The sequence below is a fragment of the Oncorhynchus mykiss genome, chromosome 2, assembly GCF_013265735.2.
Source record: "Oncorhynchus mykiss isolate Arlee chromosome 2, USDA_OmykA_1.1, whole genome shotgun sequence".
Lineage (NCBI taxonomy): Eukaryota > Metazoa > Chordata > Actinopteri > Salmoniformes > Salmonidae > Oncorhynchus > Oncorhynchus mykiss.
In genome coordinates this window covers 88,690,637-88,713,512 of record NC_048566.1, presented here as the reverse complement: position 1 = coordinate 88,713,512, position 22,876 = coordinate 88,690,637, and the positions used below count along the sequence as shown (strand labels likewise).

The window sequence follows — 22,876 nt, the reverse complement described above, 5'->3', positions numbered from 1 at the left end:
GCAACCTTACAGAGTGTAAGTGTTGTGTCCCTATATCCACTAAACATCCCCCGAGCAGGTACTGACATGCTCTAAGCCAGACTCTGCCCAAACCTAGACTCCTTCAACACTATCCTCTGAAGTCTCTGCTGCCCTCATACATCTGAAACTCCTCTAAACCACTATTGTTTAAGGGGACACCACAGCAATGTGGGAACCTTCAGATCTAGGATAGGCAAATTATTTATGGGACTAGATTATTGCACGCAGAACTTGAAGACTGTGGTTAAGACGCTCTGATCGTAACCAACTGCTAAGACTGGGGTAAGACTTAAAAGGGACCTGCGAAACCACATGATTTGTAAAGACCTGCAGCAATGTGTAGATGAGGGACCTACATCTGTGCAGGAGACCTCAAAAAACCTGCTAAGTGAGACAAGATTATGTGACTTTCACAGCTGGGAGGATTTGAACTCATACTGACTGCATTCCCAAGAAAAAATGTATACAATAAAATCATATCACACTTAGGTCATATTTCAATAACAATTCATTCTCATTTAACTACATGTTGCAATTTAAGTGCCATGATATAGATGCCATGTTTAGTTTTCCTTGATGCTTGCATGTGTAAGAAAGGTTTTCCTCAAGATAATAGAGTATTATATTTGACTTCACCCTTTATATTATGTTATACTCTTGTAATCTAATCAGACCACCTACATGAATAAAAACCATGACCTCTGTCCTACGATAGCATGGACCCGTTATATACTACTAGACTGGCAGCAGAGACAAGTTCTCACTCTGTCTGGCAGGGTAAGAGATTTACTGCTGTGGCGGGCTGAGAAAGTTCCTCTGTGGTCTTTTCAGTGTGTCAAGATCCGAGAGGGCTTATAATCAAGCTTAGGGCCCCAGGGTCTAATACAAGTCCACACATGAGGAGAGTAGACAGACATAGCGTAACTGTTGATGAGGGACATGGGTTGGAAACTGAAGACAACAGCAATATGCCAGAGGCACAGGAAGGGATAAGGTACAGAATGAAAGGAAATAAAGCGAGAAAGGGATTGAAACAGCTAATGTATAGAGGAGAAAAAATATAATTTTAGTGTAAGGAGTGTACGAGGAGATGGACTGAGGATGATTGTCAGACGGAGGTCAACATTGGAATGAAATCCTGTCATTTCCAAACAATGCCGACCAGGGTCAATTTTATGTGATTGACACACAAACTTTATGACAATGACCTTTAGTTAAGAAACCTTCTTTAGTTAAAGTGGAACTGTCAGCGTTTTAACTACTTTGCAGATATGAAACAAATAGGCAATCATAATATCAGTGAACATTTTTAAAATCCCAGTTTATGCTACAAAACCAACTGCATAAAAATAGGTTATATTTGATTCAAAATTCCATGACGTTGAGTAAGCTATTGTTGTCAGAATAGATGGATGCAGTTCAATGCATAATTAATATAGCTAATTCACCAATACATTTCTTGGTAGTCCAGCAAATATTGCTATCAGGTTGTAAATCACAGCTGGCCTGGTACATTGTTTGCTGCCTCCAGCAATTCAGGTTCACTGTTTCATTGACTGAATAATTTGGACAAAAACAGACAACTGTAAATAAGGCTGGGAATGTCAATACAATCAAACTAGCAAGGGCAATGACCAGATAACATGGCTAATAGGCTAGCTTATCCATGTATGTAGCAAGCTAAAAACACAGAGCCTAACGTTAGCTAGCCAACTAGCTAACTGCTGGGAGGATGTCTTGTTATTTGATGAGTGGATTAGTTTTTCGGTGGCTACAGCTAGAGATATAGGTGTCATTTGGTTAGCTAGCAAGACATGTGAAATTGTTAGCTATGCTGAACGACAATCCACAGTTAGCATATAGTTGTCAATTAAATCTATCTTGGCCAGGTCGCAGTTGCAAATGAGAACTTGTTCTCAACTAGCTTACCTGGTTAAATAAAGGTGAAATTAAAAATGTTAAAATGCAGTTAGCATTAATCAAATGGGCGGACGGGCAGGCAGGCAGGCAAGTTCCCATTCAGTTGTCAAAATGTGGGTTGAGAAATCAGTTGTTGTAAATTCAATTGATTGGACATGATATATAAATAAAATACGGGGGTGGCAAGGTAGCCTAGTGGTTAGAGCATTGGACTAGTAACCGAAAGGTTGCAAGTTCAAATCCCCGAGCTGACAAGGTACAAATCTGTCGTTCTGCCCACTGTTCCTAGGCCGTCATTGAAAATAAGAATTTGTTCTTAACTGACTTGCCTAGTTAAATAAAATAGGTAAGGTAAAATAAAAAATAAAAAAATACAACTTTGATTTATATAAGGTCCCACAGTTGACAGTGCATGTCAGAGAAAAAACCAAGCCATGAGGTCGAAGGAACTGTCCGTAGAGCTCCGAGACAGGATTGTGTCGAAGCACAGATCTGGGGAAGGGTACCAAAAAATGTCTGCAGCATTGAAGGTCCCCAAGAACAAGGTGGCCTCCATCATTCTTAAATGGAAGAAGATTGGAACCACCAAGACTATTCCTAGAGCTGGCCAAATGGTCAGGGAAGTGACCAAGAACCCGATGGTCACTCTGACAGAGCTATAGAGTTCCTCTGTGGAGATGGAAGAAACTTCCAAGGACAACCATCTCTGCAGCACTCCACCAATCAGGCCTTTATGGTAGAGTGGCCAGATGGAAGCCACTCCTCAGTAATAGGTACATGGCAGCCCGCTTGGAGTTTGCCAAAAGGCTGCCAAAAGACTCTCCCATGAGAAACTATATTCTCTGGTCTGATGAAACCAATATTGAACTCTTTGGCCTGAATGCCAAGCGTCACATCTGGAAAAACCTGGCAACATCCCTATGTGGAAGCATGGTGGTGGCAGCATCATGCTATCAGAATGTCCTTCAGTGGCAGGGACTGGGAGACTAGTCAGGATTGAGGCAAAGATGAGAGATCACAGAGACCACAGAGAGATCCTTAATGAAAACATGCTCCAGAGTGCTCAGGGCCTCCGACTGGGGTGAAGGTTCACCTTCCAACAGGACAATGACCCTAAGCACACAGCCAAGACAACACAGGAGTGGCTTTGGGACAAGTCTCCGAAAGTCCTTGAGTGGCCCAGCCAGAGCCTGGACTTGAACCCGATCTAACATCCCTGAAAATAACTGTGCAGCAACGCTGGAGAGGATCTGCAGAGAAGAATGGGAGAACCAAATCAAATCAAATTTATTTTATATAGCCCTTCGTACATCAGCTGATATCTCAAAGTGCTGTACAGAAACCCAGCCTAAAACCCCAAACAGCAAGCAATGCAGGTGAAGAAGCACGGTGGCTAGGAAAAACTCCCTAGAAAGGCCAAAACCTAGGAAGAAACCTAGAGAGGAACCAGGCTATGTGGGGTGGCCAGTCCTCTTCTGGCTGTGCCGGGTGGAGATTATAACAAAACATGGTCAAGATGTTCAAATGTTCATAAATGACCAGCATGGTCGAATAATAATAAGGCAGAATAGTTGAAACTGGAGCAGCAGCACAGTCAGGTGGACTGGGGACAGCAAGGAGTCATCATGTCAGGTATTCCTGGGGCATGGTCCTAGGGCTCAGGTCCTCCGAGAGAGAGAAAGAAAGAGAGAATTAGAGAGAGCATATGTGGGATGGCCAGTCCTCTTCTGGCTGTGCCGGGTGGAGATTATAACAGAACATGGCCAAGATGTTCAAATGTTCATAAATGATCAGCATGGTCGAATAATAATAAGGCAGAACAGTTGAAACTGGAGCAGCAGCACAGCCAGGTGGACTGGGGACAGCAAGGAGTCATCATGTCAGGTAGTCCTGGGGCATGGTCCTAGGGCTCAGGTCCTCCGAGAGAGAGAAAGAGAGAAGGAGAGAATTAGAGAACGCACACTTAGATTCACACAGGACACCGAATAGGACAGGAGAAGTACTCCAGATATAACAAACTGACCCTAGCCCCCCGACACATAAACTACTGCAGCATAAATACTGGAGGCTGAGACAGGAGGGGTCAGGAGACACTGTGGCCCACTCCGAGGACACCCCCGGACAGGGCCAAACAGGAAGGATATAACCCCACCCACTTTGCCAAAGCACAGCCCCCACACCACTAGAGGGATATCTTCAACCACCAACTTACCATCCTGAGACAAGGCTGAGTATAGCCCACAAAGACCTCCGCCACGGCACAACTTAAGGGGGGGGGGGGGGGGCGCCAACCCAGACAGGATGACCACATCAGTGACTCAACCCACTCAGGTGACGCACCTCCTCCAGGGACGGCATGAGAGAGCCCCAGTAAAGCCAGTGACTCAGCCCCTGAACCTCTCCAAATATATAAGTGATCGCTTCTCATAAAATGTAACAAAAAAATAATTTAAAAAAAGGTATTATATTCTTCCTAGGGGTATATATGAACAGATTTTAATACGATGTTATGTTGCTAAAATGCTGTCAGTTCCACTTTTAGTTAAAAAGACCTTTAGTTAAGATACCCTTTCAGACCCTTAGTTGAGAAACACATACATGAGCAAACAAGTATGTTCAAGCACACATGACTGGAGTGTGGTGCCATACCTTTAGCTCCCTGGTGCAGCAGAGCGGATACGCTGAAGATAAAGTTGCGGCAGATGTCTGTGGACGGGGTCTTCACGACACTCTGACTGTTCTCCAGACAGCGGTAGCGCAGGAAGGTATCCCAGGCACTGCTGGTGGCCAAGTCACCGCCCTCAGAGCCAGTGAAGATCTCCAGGTTCTTACAGTGGGGCATCAGCACAATCTACAGACGGGGAAGAAAGTTACAGGAGATGGAATGAGATTTAGTATGGAGTCAGTAAGGGCCCAATACTAATATGAAATCCTAGTAGCAGAAATTTCTGCCTAAGTCTCGAATAGACATTGATGGATATTTCAAGCAAAAGTCAGAGTTGTGTCAATGTGTTTGACAGTGTGTGTGTGTGTGGGAACTAACCGAGTCGATGAGTGTATATGGGGACTGGACGTCACTGAGTGCGGAGTAGAGGGGCAGACTCAGACGAACAGTGTAGTTCATCCCTGCCTCGAAACACACTGGTCTGGGGAGCACTGCATATCTGAAGAGACAAGAGAGAGATGGATGTCAGAAAACACATGTTTAAAAATACTCCTATGACACACACACTAAATCAGTGTTTTCAAAGGGGAACCCTCAGGGCGTATACAGGGTGCATACACAGACTCAGAGAATACCTAATATACAGACTCAGAGAATACCTAATATACAGACTCAGAGTCTGCCTAATATACAGACTCAGAGTATACCTAATATACAGACTCAGAGTCTACCTAATATACAGACTCAGAGTCTACCTAATATACAGACTCAGATTCTACCTAATATACAGACTCAGTCTACCTAATATACAGACTCAGAGTCTACCTAATATACAGACTCAGTCTACCTAATATACAGATTCAGAGTCTAACACCTAATATACAGACTCAGTCTACCTAATATACAGACTCAGAGTCTACCTAATATACAGACTCAGAGTCTACCTAATATACAGACTCAGAGCATACCTAATATACAGACTCAGAGTCTGCCTAATATACAGACTCAGAGTATACCTAATATACAGACTCAGATTCTACCTAATATACAGACTCAGAGTCTACTTAATATACAGACTCAGAGTCTACCTAATATACAGACTCAGAGTCTACCTAATATACAGACTCAGAGAATACCTAATATACAGACTCAGATTCTACCGAATATACAGACTCAGAGTCGACCACCTAATATACAGACTCAGTCTACCTAATACACAGACTCAGAGTCTACCTAATATACAGACTCAGAGTAGACCTAATACACAGACTCAGAGTCTTCCTAATACACAGACTCAGAGTCTACCACCTAATATACAGACTCAGAGTATACTACCTAATATACAGACTCAGAGTCTACCACCTAATATACAGACTCAGAGTCTGCCTAATATACAGACTCAGAGTCTACCACCTAATATACAGACTCAGAGTCTACCACCTAATATACAGACTCAGAGTCTACCACCTAATATACAGACTCAGAGTTCATCTCTCACACCCACCCACCAGTTACCCAACAGTCCTCCTTCCCCAACACTGACAGAGGAGGCGGTGTGTGTTTACCGTGATCCGGGGTGGAGGGATATCATCTGGTTGTCGTCGTCAGGCATGGTGTTGGCACAGCGACTGTCAGCTGAAATCACACTGGGCCGCATCACCGTCATCAACACCTCCTCCCACTGGTCTGGTAACTACGGCAACGTAACAGATACATTGGTAAACAGGTAAACAAAAGGGTAATGACAGGACCTTGACAAGCAACGACGTTACCTAACATAATCAATTAAGTAAAGAAAGAAATGAAAACCCTCTGACACTCATGTGCCCCGGAGTTTACGTCCATTGGGAAGGCAGTATGTTCTGGGACTGACCTGAGGCTCGTAGCGGATGAGGATGTCGTACTCCATGGAGTGGGGGATGTTGTCAATGGAGAACTCCAGGTAGGCCCCCTCGGGAACATTGACGAAACCTATCCCTGTCCAGGTGGGGCTACGGTCCTGAGGGTGGGGTCTCTGCACTACTGTCACACCCTGGAGATAGAGAGGGAGAAAAGAGTAACACGGATTAGTAGGGAACACCCAAGATCCCAGAAGAACTTAGAAGAAGAAAGACACATCAGGGTCATTGGCCAAAGGTAGAAAGGTAACTCACAGGTCCAAATTTTGCGTCCTCTGCCTCGTAGGTGTAGTGGTCCAGGGCGATGAAGTAGAAGCCTGACTCCACCTGGTCACAGCGCCGGCCAAACATGTGTTCTCGACACACACACTGACCAGTCTCCTGGGAACAACTGGAGTGAGAGAGAGAGGGGACAGGGAGGGAATGTCAGGGAGTTTAATCAGAGTTTAAAAAGTGTTCATCTTAGTGTTGCATTCAAGGTAACAGTTCATTTTAAGACTTCTGTGGCTGTATGAAAAGAGGCAACTATGAAGAATCGTTTAGAAATTATATATTTTTTAAGTGAGGCATTTAGATTAACGAATTAGCCGGGTGAACTTTGAGCTCACTCGTTATTGATGGCTCCACCCAGGTCACAGTCACATGGTCTGCAGCCATCCATGTCATTGCTTAGCCCCCAGTGCTGAGGCTGTAGGACACACAAACACACACACACACACGCACATTGTTAAAAACAACCCTTTAATGACACCCATCTATACACAATACCCCACAATGACAAAGTGAAAACATGTTTTAAGACATTTTTGCATATGTATAGAAAATCTTATGCATAAATATCTAATTTACATAAGTATTCACACCCCTGGGTCAATACTTGGTAGAAGCTCCATTGCCAGCGATTACAGTCTTTCTGGGTAAGTCTCTAAGAGCTTTCCACACATGGATTGTGCAACATTTGGTCATTATTCTTTTTTAAATTCTTCAAGTAGACAGAGCCAGGTTTTACTCTACAGTACGCTTAGCTCCATTTTGTTAATTTTTTTTATCCTGAAAAAATCCCCAGTCCTTAACGATTACAAGCATACTCATAACATGAAGCAGCCACCATTATACTTGAAAATATGGAGAGTGGTATTCAGTAATGTGTTGTTTTGGATTTGTCCCAAACATAACACATTGTATTCAGGACAAAAAGTAAATTGCTTTGCAACATGTTTTGCAGTATAACTTTAGTGCTTTCTTGCAAACAGGATGCATATTTTGGAATATGTTTTATTCTGCAAAGGCTTCCTTCATTTGAATCTCTCAATTAAGTTAGTATTGTGGAGTAACTACAATTTTGTTTATCCATCCTCAGTTTTCTCCTAGCACAGCCATTCAACTCTGTAACTGTTTTAAAGTCACCATTGGCCTGATGGTGAAACCTCTGAGTGGTTTCCTTCCTCTCCGGCAACTGAGTTAGGAAAGACGACTGCATCTTTGTAGTGACTGTATTAATACACCATCCAAAGTGTTATAATAACTTCACCATGCTCAAAGTGATATTCAATGTCTGCTTTAAAAAAAAATCTAACTACCAATAAGTGCCCTTCTTTGCCAGACATTGAAAAACCTCCCTGGTCTTTATGGTTGAATCTGTGTTTGAAATTCACTGCTCGAATGAGGGACCTTACAGATATGTGTGGGGTACAGAGATGAGGTAGTCATTCAAAAATCATGTTAAACACTATTATTGCACACAGAGTCCATGCAAATTATTATGTGACTTGTTAAGCACATTTTCACTCCTGAAATATTTAGGTTTGCCTTAACAAAGGGGATGAATACCTATTGACTCAAGACATTTCAATTTCTCATTTTAATTTATTTGTAAAAAAAAAGGTATATATATAAAAATATATAATATTAATAACGTTGAAAAACATAACATCACTATGACATTATTCTGTGTAGGCCAGTGACTCCAACAAATATTCCATTCAGGCTGTAACACAACAAAAGTCAAGGGGTGTGAAAACTTTCTGAAGCCGTGTATGTAGTAGATGTGTGTAGCAGATGTGTAACTAGTGGCCATTGGTGACGTCAAATGCCATGAGATCATAAGTCAACTGTGTCTCACAGAGTGAAAGCGTTAACCTTTTGGTCCCTCAGACAGCAATGTGGACTTTGATTAGCGACTCTTGTGTACAAAGTATGTAAATCAGAAGAATAAGGTTCCTTACCATACATTGGTCACAGTCCCTCCCGGTGACCAGGCGTTTGCAGTAACAGACTCCTGAGTCTGTATCACATGGGCTCCCTCCAGGAACTGTCCCCAGGCCATTACAGGTGCAGGCTGGGAAAAACAACGATTTATAGGTATTCAAATAAAATGTAGACATCTTACTGCTTGAAAAAGCTACAGACTCCAATAACACATGAGTAAATGTGTGTGTCTTTACCCATGCAGCCCAGAAGGTGGTCTCCCAAGCCGTAGTGGGCCTGTTTGCACTGGTCACATTGCTCTCCCTCCACATTGGGCTTGCAGCGACACTGGCCAGCGATCAGTCCAGACGACACATCAGTCATCCTGTCACAGATCCCACCGTTCAGAGAGCCCACCGGATCACAGTTACACGCTACAGAGATGGGGAAACATCAGGAACATTGAGTTAGGCATTATGATGTAAAATTGAGTATTGCGGGTGGAACTGGGGGAGTAGAAAGCTGTAATGGTGACTAGCTAACAGGACGAAGAAAAAATTGTGAAGTCCACATTCATGGAATGGAAGTCAGACTTAACAGGCAAAAGGAAATGGTCAAGCTCAGTATCGATGGGAGGTATTTGATCTTTCATAAGGAAAGTACATCCTCTTCAAGAAAGGTACATATTGTAATCTCTGAAGGTTATTTGAAAATCTCTTGAAAATGTTCTTACATCTGCTTGAAGAATTTAGTAGCTGCTGTAGCTACCGGCAGGCTAACAATAATATCAAACTGAATACCAAAGGGGAGAAAAAAAGCTTGCAAAGGGTGTTACAGCTTTATCGGGAAAGAACAAGAAAGACATTGCACTGTACTTGTGCAAGTGACAATAAAAAACTTGAAACTTGAATGGACGTTCTCTCTCACACACCACAAACACAAGGACTCAACACACTGGTGAGACAAGTGTGAAAAGCCTAACAAGCCCATAATTCACACATCAAAGCAGAGTAGGATGAAGTTCTCCCAGATGCTAATCTGAGGTCAGCATCCCCTGAGGCCTGAGGTCAATTTCTACCTAGAGCCATGAAAGCCTAGGGGGGAGGTGACACATGAGAAGGGTCTCTCTCCACCCTACAGTGGTTTGGAGTTAAAAGGAGACACCACTGGTTTGGCTGATAAAGCTTCAAAAACCCAGGTGTTCCCTCTCAGATCCAGACCACAGAGGCAGGATCAAAGAGCCAGATGGGAGGAGGAGAAAATATACAAATATATTTCTAAAACGAGACAGACAGAGTCACGGATGAGATGAGGGAGAGTGGGGAGTAGGAGTTAAGTGTAGAGATGGAGGGAGGAAGAGTGGAAAAACAGTAGAGGGTAAGAGGTGGAGAAGTAATGGGGAGAAAATAACAGGATGGATAGATGGAAAGACGGATGGAGATAGGAAAGACTGGGTTTGGATGGTGGGGTGTAGAAGAGTAGAGGGGGTTGGAGTTTGAAGTTCAAGGTTCAACCTACGTTCACAGATACTGGGGTGACGGATGTCCCTCTCTGGGTGCTGGAAGTAGAAGGGTTTGCACTGTTCACAGTTGTGTCCCATAGTGTTGTGCTGGCACTCATTACACACACCACCGCTCACGTTACCCGTGGAGACGTATACTGCCATGTCGAAGTGACACGAGTCTGAGTGCTGGTTACAGTTACATTCTGCAGAGAGAGATACAGATTGGGGGAAGGGAGGGGGGCAAAGACAACATGTTGATTCACAGTGTTTATAAAAAGGCAGTTGGATGGTTGTAAACGGTCTGAGCAGACACTGCAGCCTGTCATCACAAGTGATCAATTGAAAGGGGACACAAACTATAATATTCCCCTCTGGGAACTCTTTATTAAGACAGTTTGTTAGCTTAAGGTGGCTTACTTTTACAGGCGTTGGTATTGCGTCCCTCGGCTGGTCTCCATGGCAGGTCATGGTAGAAGTCCTGACATTTCTCACAGTTCAGCCCCATGGTGTTGTGGTTGCACATACAGTGGCCATGGACCTTAGGGAAAACATACAGAGACAGAGGTGAGAAACTAGCATTAATAAGCACTTACAAGCAGTGAATAAGCCATTACCTCATTGCCATGCATGTACATGAACAATTTATTGATATCCACCTTAAAATGATTTCACAGGCCATATTCAGGGTTTAATAGTGCAGTTCAGGGACCTATCAACTACTGTGCAGAGACTGAGGCCTCAGTGCTATTTGACTGTGCTCCCCTTGACCATCATGATCAATTACATCTGAGATATCAGTGCAAAAGCAAAGGGAAACTACAGACGAAAGGCTGTATTCCTATTCCAGATGGCTGCAGGACATGTTTACAGTGTTGACTAGCTCTCATCTGTTCTGCATTAAACTGAACGGACAAATGCCAATTTGCTGACAGATAGACAGACTCAAACTAACAATTCAATATTAAAACCTTCAACAAAATGTCAGATACGTGCCGCGCATTTGGTGTCATGACTTGAGCTGTTATAACAGGCACTATGTCACTCATGACAGGATTGTGTAGTTTTTATGTTAGGCATCTTCAGGCAAGGTGTAACTGTATCTTGTTTTGTCTTTAAGACATTGTAATGTAAGGGAATCAATTTGACAACCACTGCAAAATGGGTTTGAGAAGAATAAGAGAGTTTGATTCATCTTTAGTTTTGTTTTATTTATTTTATTTATTTAACCTTTATTTAACTAGGCAAGTCAGTTAAGAACACATTCTTATTTACAATGATGGCCTAGGAACAGTGGGTAAACTGCCTTGCTCAAGGGCAGAATGACAGATGTTTGCCTTGTCAGCTAGGAGATTCGATCTAGAAACCTTTCAGTTACTGGCCCAATGCTCTAACCACTAGGCTACCTGCTGCCCCAGAGTTAATACAGTTACTTTCCTATTTCTTGGTGAATAGGCTTTATAATAACAGTACAAGAGGTAGAGTAGCCTAGCCGCAGACAGACACAGACTGTAAACAGACCATAGCAGAGACTAAACAGGAAGTGCACTGCCTTTTCTCTCCCTAGCATACACAGACAGACAAACATGTACACACACAGACACGTTGTCCACAAATACACACACACAGTCTACCAAGCACACACAGATGGAGAAACACATTCTCACAAACACAAACTCAGTTGTTCTCAAACAGTGACAAACACATGTAAATGCACAGACTTCGTGAATCGTGAATTTTTTTAAAGTTATACATTTTTTGATAAAACGATATTAAACATATTCACGTCACCAAAATAATTATTAAAACACACTGTTTTGCAATGAAGGTCTACAGTAGCCTCAACAGCACTCTGTAGGGTAGCACCATGGTGTAGCCGGAGGACAGCTAGTTTCCGTACTCCTCTGGGTATATTGACTTCAATACAAAACCTATGAGGTTCATGGTTCTCACCCCCTTCCATAGACTTACACAGTAATTATGACAATTTCCGGAGAAAGTCCTCCAAACTAGCATAGCTCTTGCAGCATGAACTGACATGTTGTCCAACCAATCAAAGGATCAGAGAATTAATCTAGTACTGAAAGCATAAGCTACAGCTAGCTAGCACTGCAGTGCATAAAATGTGGTGAGTAGATGACTCAAAGAGAGAAAAAGACAATAGTTGAACAGTTTTGAACAAATTAATTTCTTTAAAATTGAAAGAGAAGCAAGAGAGAGAGCGAGAGATAGCTATATTTAGTTGTATTTCTTTCACTTTCACTTAGCAAGAAAATGCTGCTAGCTAGTTTAGCCTACTCAAACAACCGACTAAAATAGTGAAGGATGCTATGTTAGCTAGCTGGCTATGGCTATCCAACACTGAAACTTTTCCAAGTCAAGTTAAGATTTTGGTTTGATTAATTTATTGCCACTGGGGCCCACTGGTGTAACTGCTAAACTGCGGAAAGGAATTAACGACCAAACTGATCATGCTGTTTGTATGTGGCTGCTTTGAAAGTGAACTGTGTTTGCATGTGATCAGGTGTGTATTCATTCTGCCGATTGTGTTGAAAAACGTTTCTTAAACAGAAGTAAATTAAACGAAACAGGGATAAACATACCTGAATAGAAACTCTTGTTTGCAACTGTTGGACTAAAGATTACATCCAAGATCAGCCAGATCATTCCACAGAGGGCCGTATCTGCGGGTTTTTGCTCCAACCTTGTACTTGATAGATTAATTAAGGTCACTAATTAGTAGGGAACTCCCCTCACCTGGTTGTCTAGGTCTTAATTGAAAGAAAAAACTAAAAACCCTCCGACACTTGGCCCTCCGTGGAAGGAGTTTGTTACAGCTGAGCTAGAGGCAGGCAAACATATGCAAGGCAGTATTGAATGTGCCACTGTCTGTCACCTTGATTACTCAAAATGTTTCTCTCGACCTGTGTACCTACACTGTAAACTTTCATTCATAGGCTAGGTTGTAGCAACCTCATGGTCTGTATAGGGAAAATTTGAGAATCATGTAGTAGCCTAAACCTATCGATGTTACATTGAGCTGGGTGAATGGAATATGAATGATAGTCATCCAATATGCTGTAATAGAAATAAAGCCATGCTCTTAAAAAAATGTGCGTCCTCTCTCATCTTAAACGACACCGACCGCCACTGACCTAAGGAGACCTGGTGTACTACAGAAAACAAAACAGGCAATCAACTGGGTGATGGCGGGTTTGTGGGACTATGTAGTAAGTGATGAAAACTAGGATAATCTTATCATCAAGAACTCACCATTCCCTCAACAACATCCCCAGACCCATCGACGGGCGCGCACTCTGAGGCATGTCCGTAGCAGAAGCAGTTACCCCGTACCACCAAGTCGTAGACAGCGTAGTAGTACTTCTCCTTGATCTCCATGCGGGAGTCCAACAGGTTGTCTCCCAGTGTGTGCAGCTTGGTGAACTTCACCCTTAGGTTGGTGATCTTCAACATGTCTAAAGCAGAAAGAGACATGTGTTAGCCATTAGCTTGTAGCCCTAAGGTCATTGTGTGTAAACATTTATTTTGCAGTTACAGTATAGTTGCTTAATAAGCAACAAAAATGGGAAGGATAATAATAATAACTTATTAGCAAACATAAATCATTAAGTACACATATTATAGCTGGAACTTACTTTGGATTCTGGGGCTGTAGGGATCTTCAATACGGAAAACTGGATCCAAAACTCGGAAGATGACCTACAGAGACAGATGGGTTTATGGTCAGTGGGATTACACTATTTTTTCAAATGGCTTCTTTTCTCTCAATACATCCAGAATATTGTGTCATATGTAATTAGTTATTACTTCGTTATTACTCAGTCATAAAAAACACACACCTCTCCCTCTGTCGATGGTTCGATGTCGGAGTAATGTGAATCACAGATGACGTCATCCACTTTCTGCATGGGCCCCGAGGATATGGCAGGGAATGCTGACTCACAGTCGTAGGCGAAGTAGCGGTACACCTGCCAGTTCTTCCCAAAGTCGGCCGACCGCTCAATCACCATGGCAGCAGGCCGGAAGGTCTGTCATAGAGGAAAAACCATACTTACAGTGGGGCAAAAAAGTATTTAGTCAGCCACCAATTGTGCAAGTTCTCCCACTTCAAAAGATGAGAGGCCTGTAATTTTCATCATAGGTATACTTCAACTACGACAGACAAAATCCGAAAATAAAATCAGAAAATCACATTGTAGGATTTTTAATGAATTTATTTGCAAATTATGGTGGAAAATAAGTATTTGGTCAATAACAAAAGTTTATCTCAATACTTTGTTATATACCCTTTGTTGGCAATGACAGAGGTCAAACGTTTTCTGTAAGTCTTCACAAGGTTTTCACACACTGTTTCTGGTGTTTTGGCCCATTCCTCCATGCAGATCTCCTCTAGAGCAGTGATGTTTTGGGGCTGTTGCTGGGCAACACGGACTTTCAACTCCCTCCAAAGATTTTCTATGGGGTTGAGATCTGGAGATTGGCTAGGCCACTCCAGGACCTTGAAATGCTTCTTACGAAGCCACTCCTTCGTTGCCCGGGCGGTGTGTTTGGGATCATTGTCATGCTGAAAGACCCAGCCACGTTTCATCTTCAATGCCCTTGCTGATGGAAGGAGGTTTTCACTCAAAATCTCACGATACATGGCCCCATTCATTCTTTCCATGACACGGATCAGTCGTCCTGGTCCCTTTGCAGAAAAACAGCCCCAAAGCATGATGTTTCCACCCCATGCTTCACAGTAGGTATGGTGTTCTTTGGATGCAACTCAGCATTCTTTGTCCTCCAAACACGACGAGTTGAGTTTTTACCAAAAAAGTTATATTTTGGTTTCATCTGACCATATGACATTCTCCCAATCTTCTTCTGGATCATCCAAATGCTCTCTAGCGAACTTCCGACGGGCCTGGACATGTACTGGCTTAAGCAGGGGGACACGTCTGGCACTGCAGGATTTGAGTCCCTGGCGGCGTATTGTGTTACTGATGGTAGGCTTTGTTACTTTGGTTCCAGTTCTCTACAGGTCATTCACTAGGTCCCCCAGTGTGGTTCTGGGATTTTTGCTCACCATTCTTGTGATCATTTTGACCCCACGGGGTGAGATTTTGCGTGGAGCCCCAGATCGAGGGAGATTATCAGTGGTCTTGTATGTCTTCCATTTCCTAATAATTGCTCCCACAGTTGATTTCTTCAAACCAAGCTACTTACCTATTGCAGATTCACTCTTCCCAGCCTGGTGCAGGTCTACAATTTTGTTTCTGGTGTCCTTTGACAGCTCTTTGGTCTTGGCCATATTGGAGTTTGGAGTGTGACTGTTTGAGGTTGTGGACAGGTGTCTTTTATACTGATACCAAGTTCAAACAGGTGCCATTAATACAGGTAACGAGTGGAGGACAGAGGAGCCTCTTAAAGAAGAAGTTACAGGTCTGTGAGAGCCAGAAATCTTGCTTGTTTGTAGGTGACCAAATACTTATTTTCCACCATAATTTGCAAATAAATTCATAAAAAAATCCTACAATGTGATTTTCTAGATTTTCTTCTCTCATTTTGTCTGTCATAGTTGAAGTGTACCTATGATTCAAATTACAGGCCTCTCTCATCTTTTTAAGTGGGAGAACTTGCACAATTGGTGGCTGACTAAATACTTTTTTGCCCCACTGTATGCATCTTGGTGATATACATATGCACTGAGGTTACAACCAGCAATTTGACCATGAGTGATCTGGAAAATGGCCCACTTTTTCTAAACGTACATCATCCGCTGTAATCAAAGATGACGTGAGTACCATAGCCAGGAGAGAAATGTATTATGATTTATTAGGATCCCCATTACCCAACGTCAATGGCGACAGCTAGTCTTATTGGGGTCCGACATATAACGAAAAAGACATTACAGACAAAATACTTTACAATTGACATACAAGAAGTGACGCAGTCAGTCTTTCCTCAACTCTTAGCCAAGAGAGACTGCCATGCATAGTATCAATATTAGGTGTGAACTGATCGGAAAAGATTATATACTATAACGCCATAATTACAATGTCAATTCGGTTAAACTACGGGAACATCTTTATGTTGAAATATCTATGGATAGTAGGGACATAAGATATGTTTCTTCACATCCTTCCTATCATAAGCTGCTATCCATTGTGTATGTCTGTCACAGTACATTTATTCATAACTTGAAATTCATCTCAAATTGTTATTTCAGCTGTATTTGTCACACAAAATTGATGTCACAGTTTAGTTCAATATTGGCTGTATTACAAAATTCCTGTTACACAGCATAAATGAGCTGCAATTGTGAGTAAAGTGATACAGGCCAGATCTGTGTGGAGCGAACAACCCCAGACTGGTGGGCGGTCTGTTCTCCATTCCTCAGGCTCACACAGCTGTGTGTGTGTGTGTGTGTTTGTGTGTATGGTAGACCTCCCACGAGGCCAAGCTTTCTGATAATCTGCGGAGTAGACGGTCCAGCCAGCATCCCCTTACACACTACCCACGCTCCCCCACATTGAGCCCTCTGATCCGGCCTCCCCATTGGTTACCTTGAAGGTCATGATGAGGTGGGTGAAATGAAACTCTGCCTCCAAGTTCAGCTGGATGGTCACTTTCTCAAGACCTGGGGAAAGAAGGAAGAAGCGGGGGGAAAGAGACAAGGACGGAAAGGACAGGGGGAAAGAGAAAAAATAGGTGGCCAAAAAATGTTAAAAGGGAGGGAGAGATAGAGGGGACAGAGAAAAAATAGAGGGTCAAACGTCAAGGGAAGGATATAATTTAAAAACGCGATGAATTCAGAGAGGGTGGAGAGCGGAAGGAGAGACAGAAACAAAACATGAGTGTACATACAGGTTTCCAATTGAGCCAAGCATAACACAAGCTGGAATGGTTAACTATACATGACACTTATCCACTCTTCACAGTGCATATTCTGGACCAAAAAATGTTAACATTAACTCTTCACCTCTCCCTTCTTAGTATTTTTATGTTTGGTTCTGTTCTATGATATAAAGCTCATGGCTTCCCTTCTGATTCCTGACATTCTTCTTTGCCACAAAATGGGGCCGTGGGTTTTATGCATAGCTGCTGCGTAGTTTAAGCAGCAAATAACAACTTAACCATTTCAAATATCTCTATTTCTTTAGTGAAACTATTATTAATTGGTTATGTTTATTGTTTAGCAATAAGAGCAAGAACAAGCCACCACTTATCAATATGCAACAATGTATAACAGGAGAAAATGTTCGAACTCATCATTAGACTATATACAATTAATGCGATACTTTAGCAACAACACAGAGTTTATCAACTAAGCACTAATGCACGCCCCCCCCCCCCCCCCCCCCCCCCATCTGATATTGTAGAATGGGACTATTGAGTGTCAGTTTTACATTCGTTTTAGGGGAACCTCCCCTGTGCTTATAATAATTATAATTGTAATAATAATAATACATGTATTTTATATAGCGCATTTCATTACAAGTAGAATCTCAAAGTCGCTTTAAAAACAAAACAAACAAAATACAACTTAACAAAACAAATGTAGTAGGATCTGTGTGTTCTTGGGCAATGGTCTTGCACAGCTTTTGAGGAGAAGACAGTTGGAAAAGCTAGTAAGAGGCTTGTGCTTTGAGCTGGGGCCTACTGGGACAGTGTTGTAATAGAGTGGATCTAGTACAGTAATGTCTGGATTATGAATGAAAATTCCCTGTCTCTTTTGCCAGGCCCATCTGTGTAGTTGGCCGCTCCACTAGTGAGTATTAGCCTCCTTCCTGTTCTTCCGGAGAAATATTCCCACCGCTTTATCCCCGGCCAAACCTCCCCTAACTCCTATCAGATTACTTTCTGAATCTTATATCCTTCCAGCACTTTTTTGTGAGTTAACTCTTCAAGGCAAGATGCACTTGGGATAGCTGAATTTGTATCTAAGTTGTGGACGATTTCAATGCTTTTGGCCTCCTAATAATCATTAACAATGCTTCAAAACCAGGGGTCTTCAACTTGTTCTTTCCGAGGGACACCCTCCCAGGCAAACCGTGACCCAGAGACATGCGCCAGCAAAAGAAATGTTTTGCACATGTTTTGTCATTTCATCAGGTGAATGATAATGGCAAGGAGAAGTAATCAACATTTTGGTACATTGTTTTTTTAAATAATTTTGACCTCCCCACATTATAATTGGAAGAGGAAGTGCAAACTCTAACATAGCCTTTTAGCTAGAAAGGTAACTCCAAACACATGGAGTGTAACCCCGCCTCATCTAACAGCCACCTAGGTAATCATTCCCCACGGGTTAATCCTGTCATTCCAAAGTTTATAAACTGGTCATCATCTAAGTCAGCCATTTCTGCTTTCTCTTTGATATCTCCCCTCACATTGATTAAAGGGGTTAGGTAAGGGACTGGAGGGTGAAAATATACTGAGGGGGGAAAGAAGACAGAGTCGCCTTTAATTGAACTCATCTACCTACTAGCTATCCACCACTTTTCCCCCACGAGAACTCACCATTCTCTGACTGCCACCAGGTTTTCAGGCGGTTGGGGGCGAATGTGGTCACGACATTCTCCACCCGGTGGCCGGTGGTGGCGTTAACTACGCTTTTGACATAGACGTCGGTGGAGTCACACACAAAGCATTTCTTCTCTTCCTGAAGAGACAGTGAAGATTGGGAGAAAGAGAGATAAAAATGTCAGTGGGATTCTTGGGATGCCAAGCCGATTTCTCCCAATCAGGTGAGGGTACAGATAATGAACATCTTTGAAGAGCCCATTCATACAGAATTCATTGAAATTGGGTATTTTATCAAGAGCAGATATAGATGCTGAAATAAGTGACTGAGCTAAATAGGGCCTTAATAACTACTTTAAAATGAGGAGTCTGTCTTGCCCTGGTCTCACTCATCAGTAAAGGCTTACCTTAGGCTGCTGACAATGCAGGTTTCATTTGGCCACCAGATGTTCAGAAAACAGACTGTGTGCTTGTGTGTGTGTGTGTGTGTGTGTGTGTGTGTGTGTGTATGTATACACATGCTCAAGGGTTCAAATTCAGCACCATCTGGATTTCCTTCCATCTTTTCACCACTTGACAAGAAAACAACTTTACAAGATTGTAAACCTTCTATACATCCAGACCATGCAACAGAACAGTCTGTCCACAGCCACACACATTTGTTTGAATTCCAGCACCGATATGTGTTTGATAAGAAATGTAACCCTGTTGGATCACGTCTTTCACTGACACAATCTGGTTTCTCTCTCCTTCAGTGGTGACATAAATGTAATTAATTTAATTATATTAGATTTCCATCTTAAATTCTTTGCATGCTCAGGGCATACCATACTTTAAATCACAAGTATCAAGCCGAGTGTGCCTGTGGGTTTTCGCTCCTACCTTGTACTTGAGGGATGAATTAAGGTCACTGATTAGTAAGGAACTTCCCACACCTGGTTGTCTAGGGCTTAATTGAAAGGAAAAAACAAAAACCTGCAGACACTAGGGCCTCTATTAAATTAATGTGACACCCCTGCTTTAAAAATATGCTCAACACATCATAGAAGTGTTCACAAATACTCTACAGTTAAGGTGGTGGAGAACAAGAATCAGCCATTCCTAGTACATTTGATTTAGGTGGATACTGATCAAATAGGATGATGCCTAAAGCAAGGAAACCATTTATTTTCATGTAAGTGCACGGCAAAAGTATTTGATGTTGGCTCCTCAAGTGATGGTTGTTTGATGGTTTGGATATCTCTAACCATGGAATGTCTGTGCCAATACAATGAGCCCCCATGCATCCAAGCTGCTGGCACAGACACTTTCAAGTCATTGTTGTTCTGAACCTCAATAATGCTTCTAGAATGATTGTGTGATCCAGGAAGCAGTCTAGGCAACTCAGAGGGTCGTGCAACTCCTAAACCAATCCTTCCCAAATCCTAAACATCTTTCCCACTCCTACGCTCATATTGAGAAAGCAGGAGTGTAAGAAAGAATATGTGAAAGGAAGTCCTTGTATTGACAATAAAAGCCCAAGGGATATTTGGAATATATCCCATTTATATATTCCACCCCCAACAGACAAGAGATTGACTGTAAACGTTACAGTAGTTATTATGAAATCTGAATGCTGCATTGCCCACAGCAAGATAATTTTCATTTTGAGCATGCATTTATTCCCCATTAAAATAATTAGGGGAGCTTTACTTACTGAGGAAATGAAACAATGTTGTCATTTAATACGTTATACTGTAATTAATGTTTAATTTTGAGTTAGCCACATAGCCTGTTTTGTGCCTCATTGCACTTTGTTTAGTAGTAGCCTAGATGACTTAGTAAAGAAATTACCCTCCAGGCATGAATATAGCACCAATTTATTCTCAACTCAAATTTTCACAAGGTCAAAACAATCTTTCCCATTTCCAAGAGCAAACACCCTCAGGTTAGCAATTACAGGAATGCTTTATTATGGAGCATATCTATGTATTGCTTATCTCCCTCACTACTACAGGCATGAATGAGAGACTCCAAATGCTGCCCAGAGGCACAACAAATCAGAGCTTGCTTTTCGTGAATATTGAATATCGCTACTTTTACGCGCTCGTGCCATTGAAATAATAACGAATCCTATTGATTGAACTGTTGTCAACTTGGCATAACAATATTTGTGTGATAGTTAATGAAGTATATAGGCCTATAATAACACCTGGGGCCTAGTCCAAATAGTCTCTGTACTTGTGCCAGAAGCATTTACCTGTAAATGACTGACGATACAGAACGGCTCGGGCCGGTGGAGGCCGCATGTGGAGTTGGAGGAGAGTTGGTGGGCTCTGCCGATGAGAAGGTCTCCGGTGGCGGGGTAGCAGCTCCCCTCTGTGCACACATCGCTGAACTCCGGTACCTGGGCAAGGACGCACGCCCCTGCGGCTACACACAGAAGAGGAAAAATATTGAACAATGGGATTTATTCAATACGGGTTGTGGAGTGACGTTTTATTGTACAAACATGTCGAAGACAATTGGGCTATTAGATAAAATAGCCGAAGTATTAGAATAAAATACTAACGAAAAGTGCTCAGAGCTTTGGTCTCCCTGTTCATAAAACTTTTAAAACTCCATAATAAAAATGTACGTTTTAGTCGAAAACAGAATCTGAAAAACAGGATATAAACCTTCCATTTCAATGGGTTTTAGATTTATATTCATGCCACATGTTCTTTAATTGTTTCATTCCGAGTTTATAACAAGAACAATATGTGTCATAATCAAACAAAAAAATACAAACAATTCCACATATGATGAATGAAATTAGCCTACGAAACGTTGACTATTTAAACTTTTAGAATTAATATCCATTTAAATATGCTTAACTGTATTTTCTTCATTAGGCTACATGCAACGTTTATCATTATGCACTTTCAGTTGACTCAATGTTGGACATGCGTTCTACAGAAAACATTTCAAAATTATAAAAATAATAAACTTACATAGCAGGGTCGCAATTTGAATTATCAACATTTTTGGTGTGCTTCCTCTCCGCGAGACTGTGTGTGGTTCCTTATGGTAGGGTTTTGCCCTCACGCGTTTCTTGTCCCGCTACTCCTCAAATCACCACTGAGAAAATTGAGTAATTGTTCTGTCCCCCTCGCCTCAAGCATGCGCACAGGGTGTAACTCGCCAAAGAGTCTATTCGATAAATCCAGTGAAGTCCTATAACCAGCAGCTACAAATGCTCATCAACTAACTTGTATAGCTTGACGACCAATTACATAATAGATAAATCATTACCTGTGGGCTATCTGAAATGTGGCACATCATTTGGAGCAGAAGGATCATGTTGACAGCATCTCATTATGTTCACATTGAGAGAACGTTCAAACGTACACATCTAATAGGATTGTAAATGTCTTCTCTCTCAGATACCAACCCCCACCTAGACCTACTCATCTAGAACAAAGGACATTCCTCCACTAAGGCAGGAAGCTGCCCTATTATGTCCCTAGGCTCAGGTAAAGCTGGGATAATATAGGTACTGAAGCCATACTACTAATTTACTGTACTGAAGAGAAATTAGGTTAAGAGCTTAAAACTTTCCTGTACAGTTGTTGGTAATGACAGATTACCAAAGACTAAACTATCACCTACAACCTTAATTATGTGTCACAGGGTGTTTGTGTGTGTGTGTGTGTGTGTGTGTGTGTGTGTGTGTGTGTGTGTGTGTGTGTGTGTGTCTGTGTGTGTCTGTGTGTCTGTCAGTACCAGATCCAACCATAGCTGGAGGAGAAACAGGGTGATAGTTCTAATTCAATTATCTTTGAAATGGCAAAGAGGGGGACTGTAGGAACAGATTCAATGAGCTTTTTGAGTCTGAAAAACTAGACTATGTTCACAGTCACTGAGAATATTGAAGAAAGAAAGACATTACTTGTGGTATTCATGAACCATTTCTTGGTTTACTGCTGAAAATAACATCCAAATTTAGGCTCTGTCCAGGGACAAATGACTAGTCCTAAAACACAGAAAAGTGGTCTCACTTGCAAAAATAAAGTCTTCATTAAATTAGGCTAATACAGTGGCATCACAATCTCATTCTGAATGAATACAACCAACACACAAAAAATACTACAATCTGTCCATTCAAGAACAGAAAAATGCAACCAAAAACCACAAAGG

General features: G+C 42.0%; 1 protein-coding gene across 1 annotated transcript in view; it reads right to left on the bottom strand.

Moving 5' to 3' along the window:
- Positions 1 to 22,086, bottom strand: part of LOC110499119 (laminin subunit beta-1) — a 35,275-nt gene extending 13,189 nt beyond the window's left edge. The window contains exons 1-17 of the mRNA XM_036958483.1: positions 21,691 to 22,086; positions 20,958 to 21,130; positions 18,716 to 18,857; positions 16,759 to 16,832; positions 14,053 to 14,241; positions 13,849 to 13,912; positions 13,466 to 13,668; positions 10,613 to 10,733; positions 10,210 to 10,398; positions 8,949 to 9,125; positions 8,730 to 8,842; positions 7,113 to 7,192; positions 6,760 to 6,895; positions 6,480 to 6,638; positions 6,172 to 6,299; positions 4,985 to 5,105; positions 4,591 to 4,792 (exon numbers count right to left, since the gene is read on the bottom strand). Coding sequence (XP_036814378.1) covers positions 4,591 to 4,792; positions 4,985 to 5,105; positions 6,172 to 6,299; positions 6,480 to 6,638; positions 6,760 to 6,895; positions 7,113 to 7,192; positions 8,730 to 8,842; positions 8,949 to 9,125; positions 10,210 to 10,398; positions 10,613 to 10,733; positions 13,466 to 13,668; positions 13,849 to 13,912; positions 14,053 to 14,241; positions 16,759 to 16,832; positions 18,716 to 18,857; positions 20,958 to 21,130; positions 21,691 to 21,721 — 2,302 coding nt within the window. The 5' untranslated portion in view covers positions 21,722 to 22,086. The remainder of the gene's footprint in view (positions 1 to 4,590; positions 4,793 to 4,984; positions 5,106 to 6,171; positions 6,300 to 6,479; positions 6,639 to 6,759; positions 6,896 to 7,112; positions 7,193 to 8,729; positions 8,843 to 8,948; positions 9,126 to 10,209; positions 10,399 to 10,612; positions 10,734 to 13,465; positions 13,669 to 13,848; positions 13,913 to 14,052; positions 14,242 to 16,758; positions 16,833 to 18,715; positions 18,858 to 20,957; positions 21,131 to 21,690) is intronic.
- Between the last annotated feature and the right edge of the window lie 790 nt (positions 22,087 to 22,876).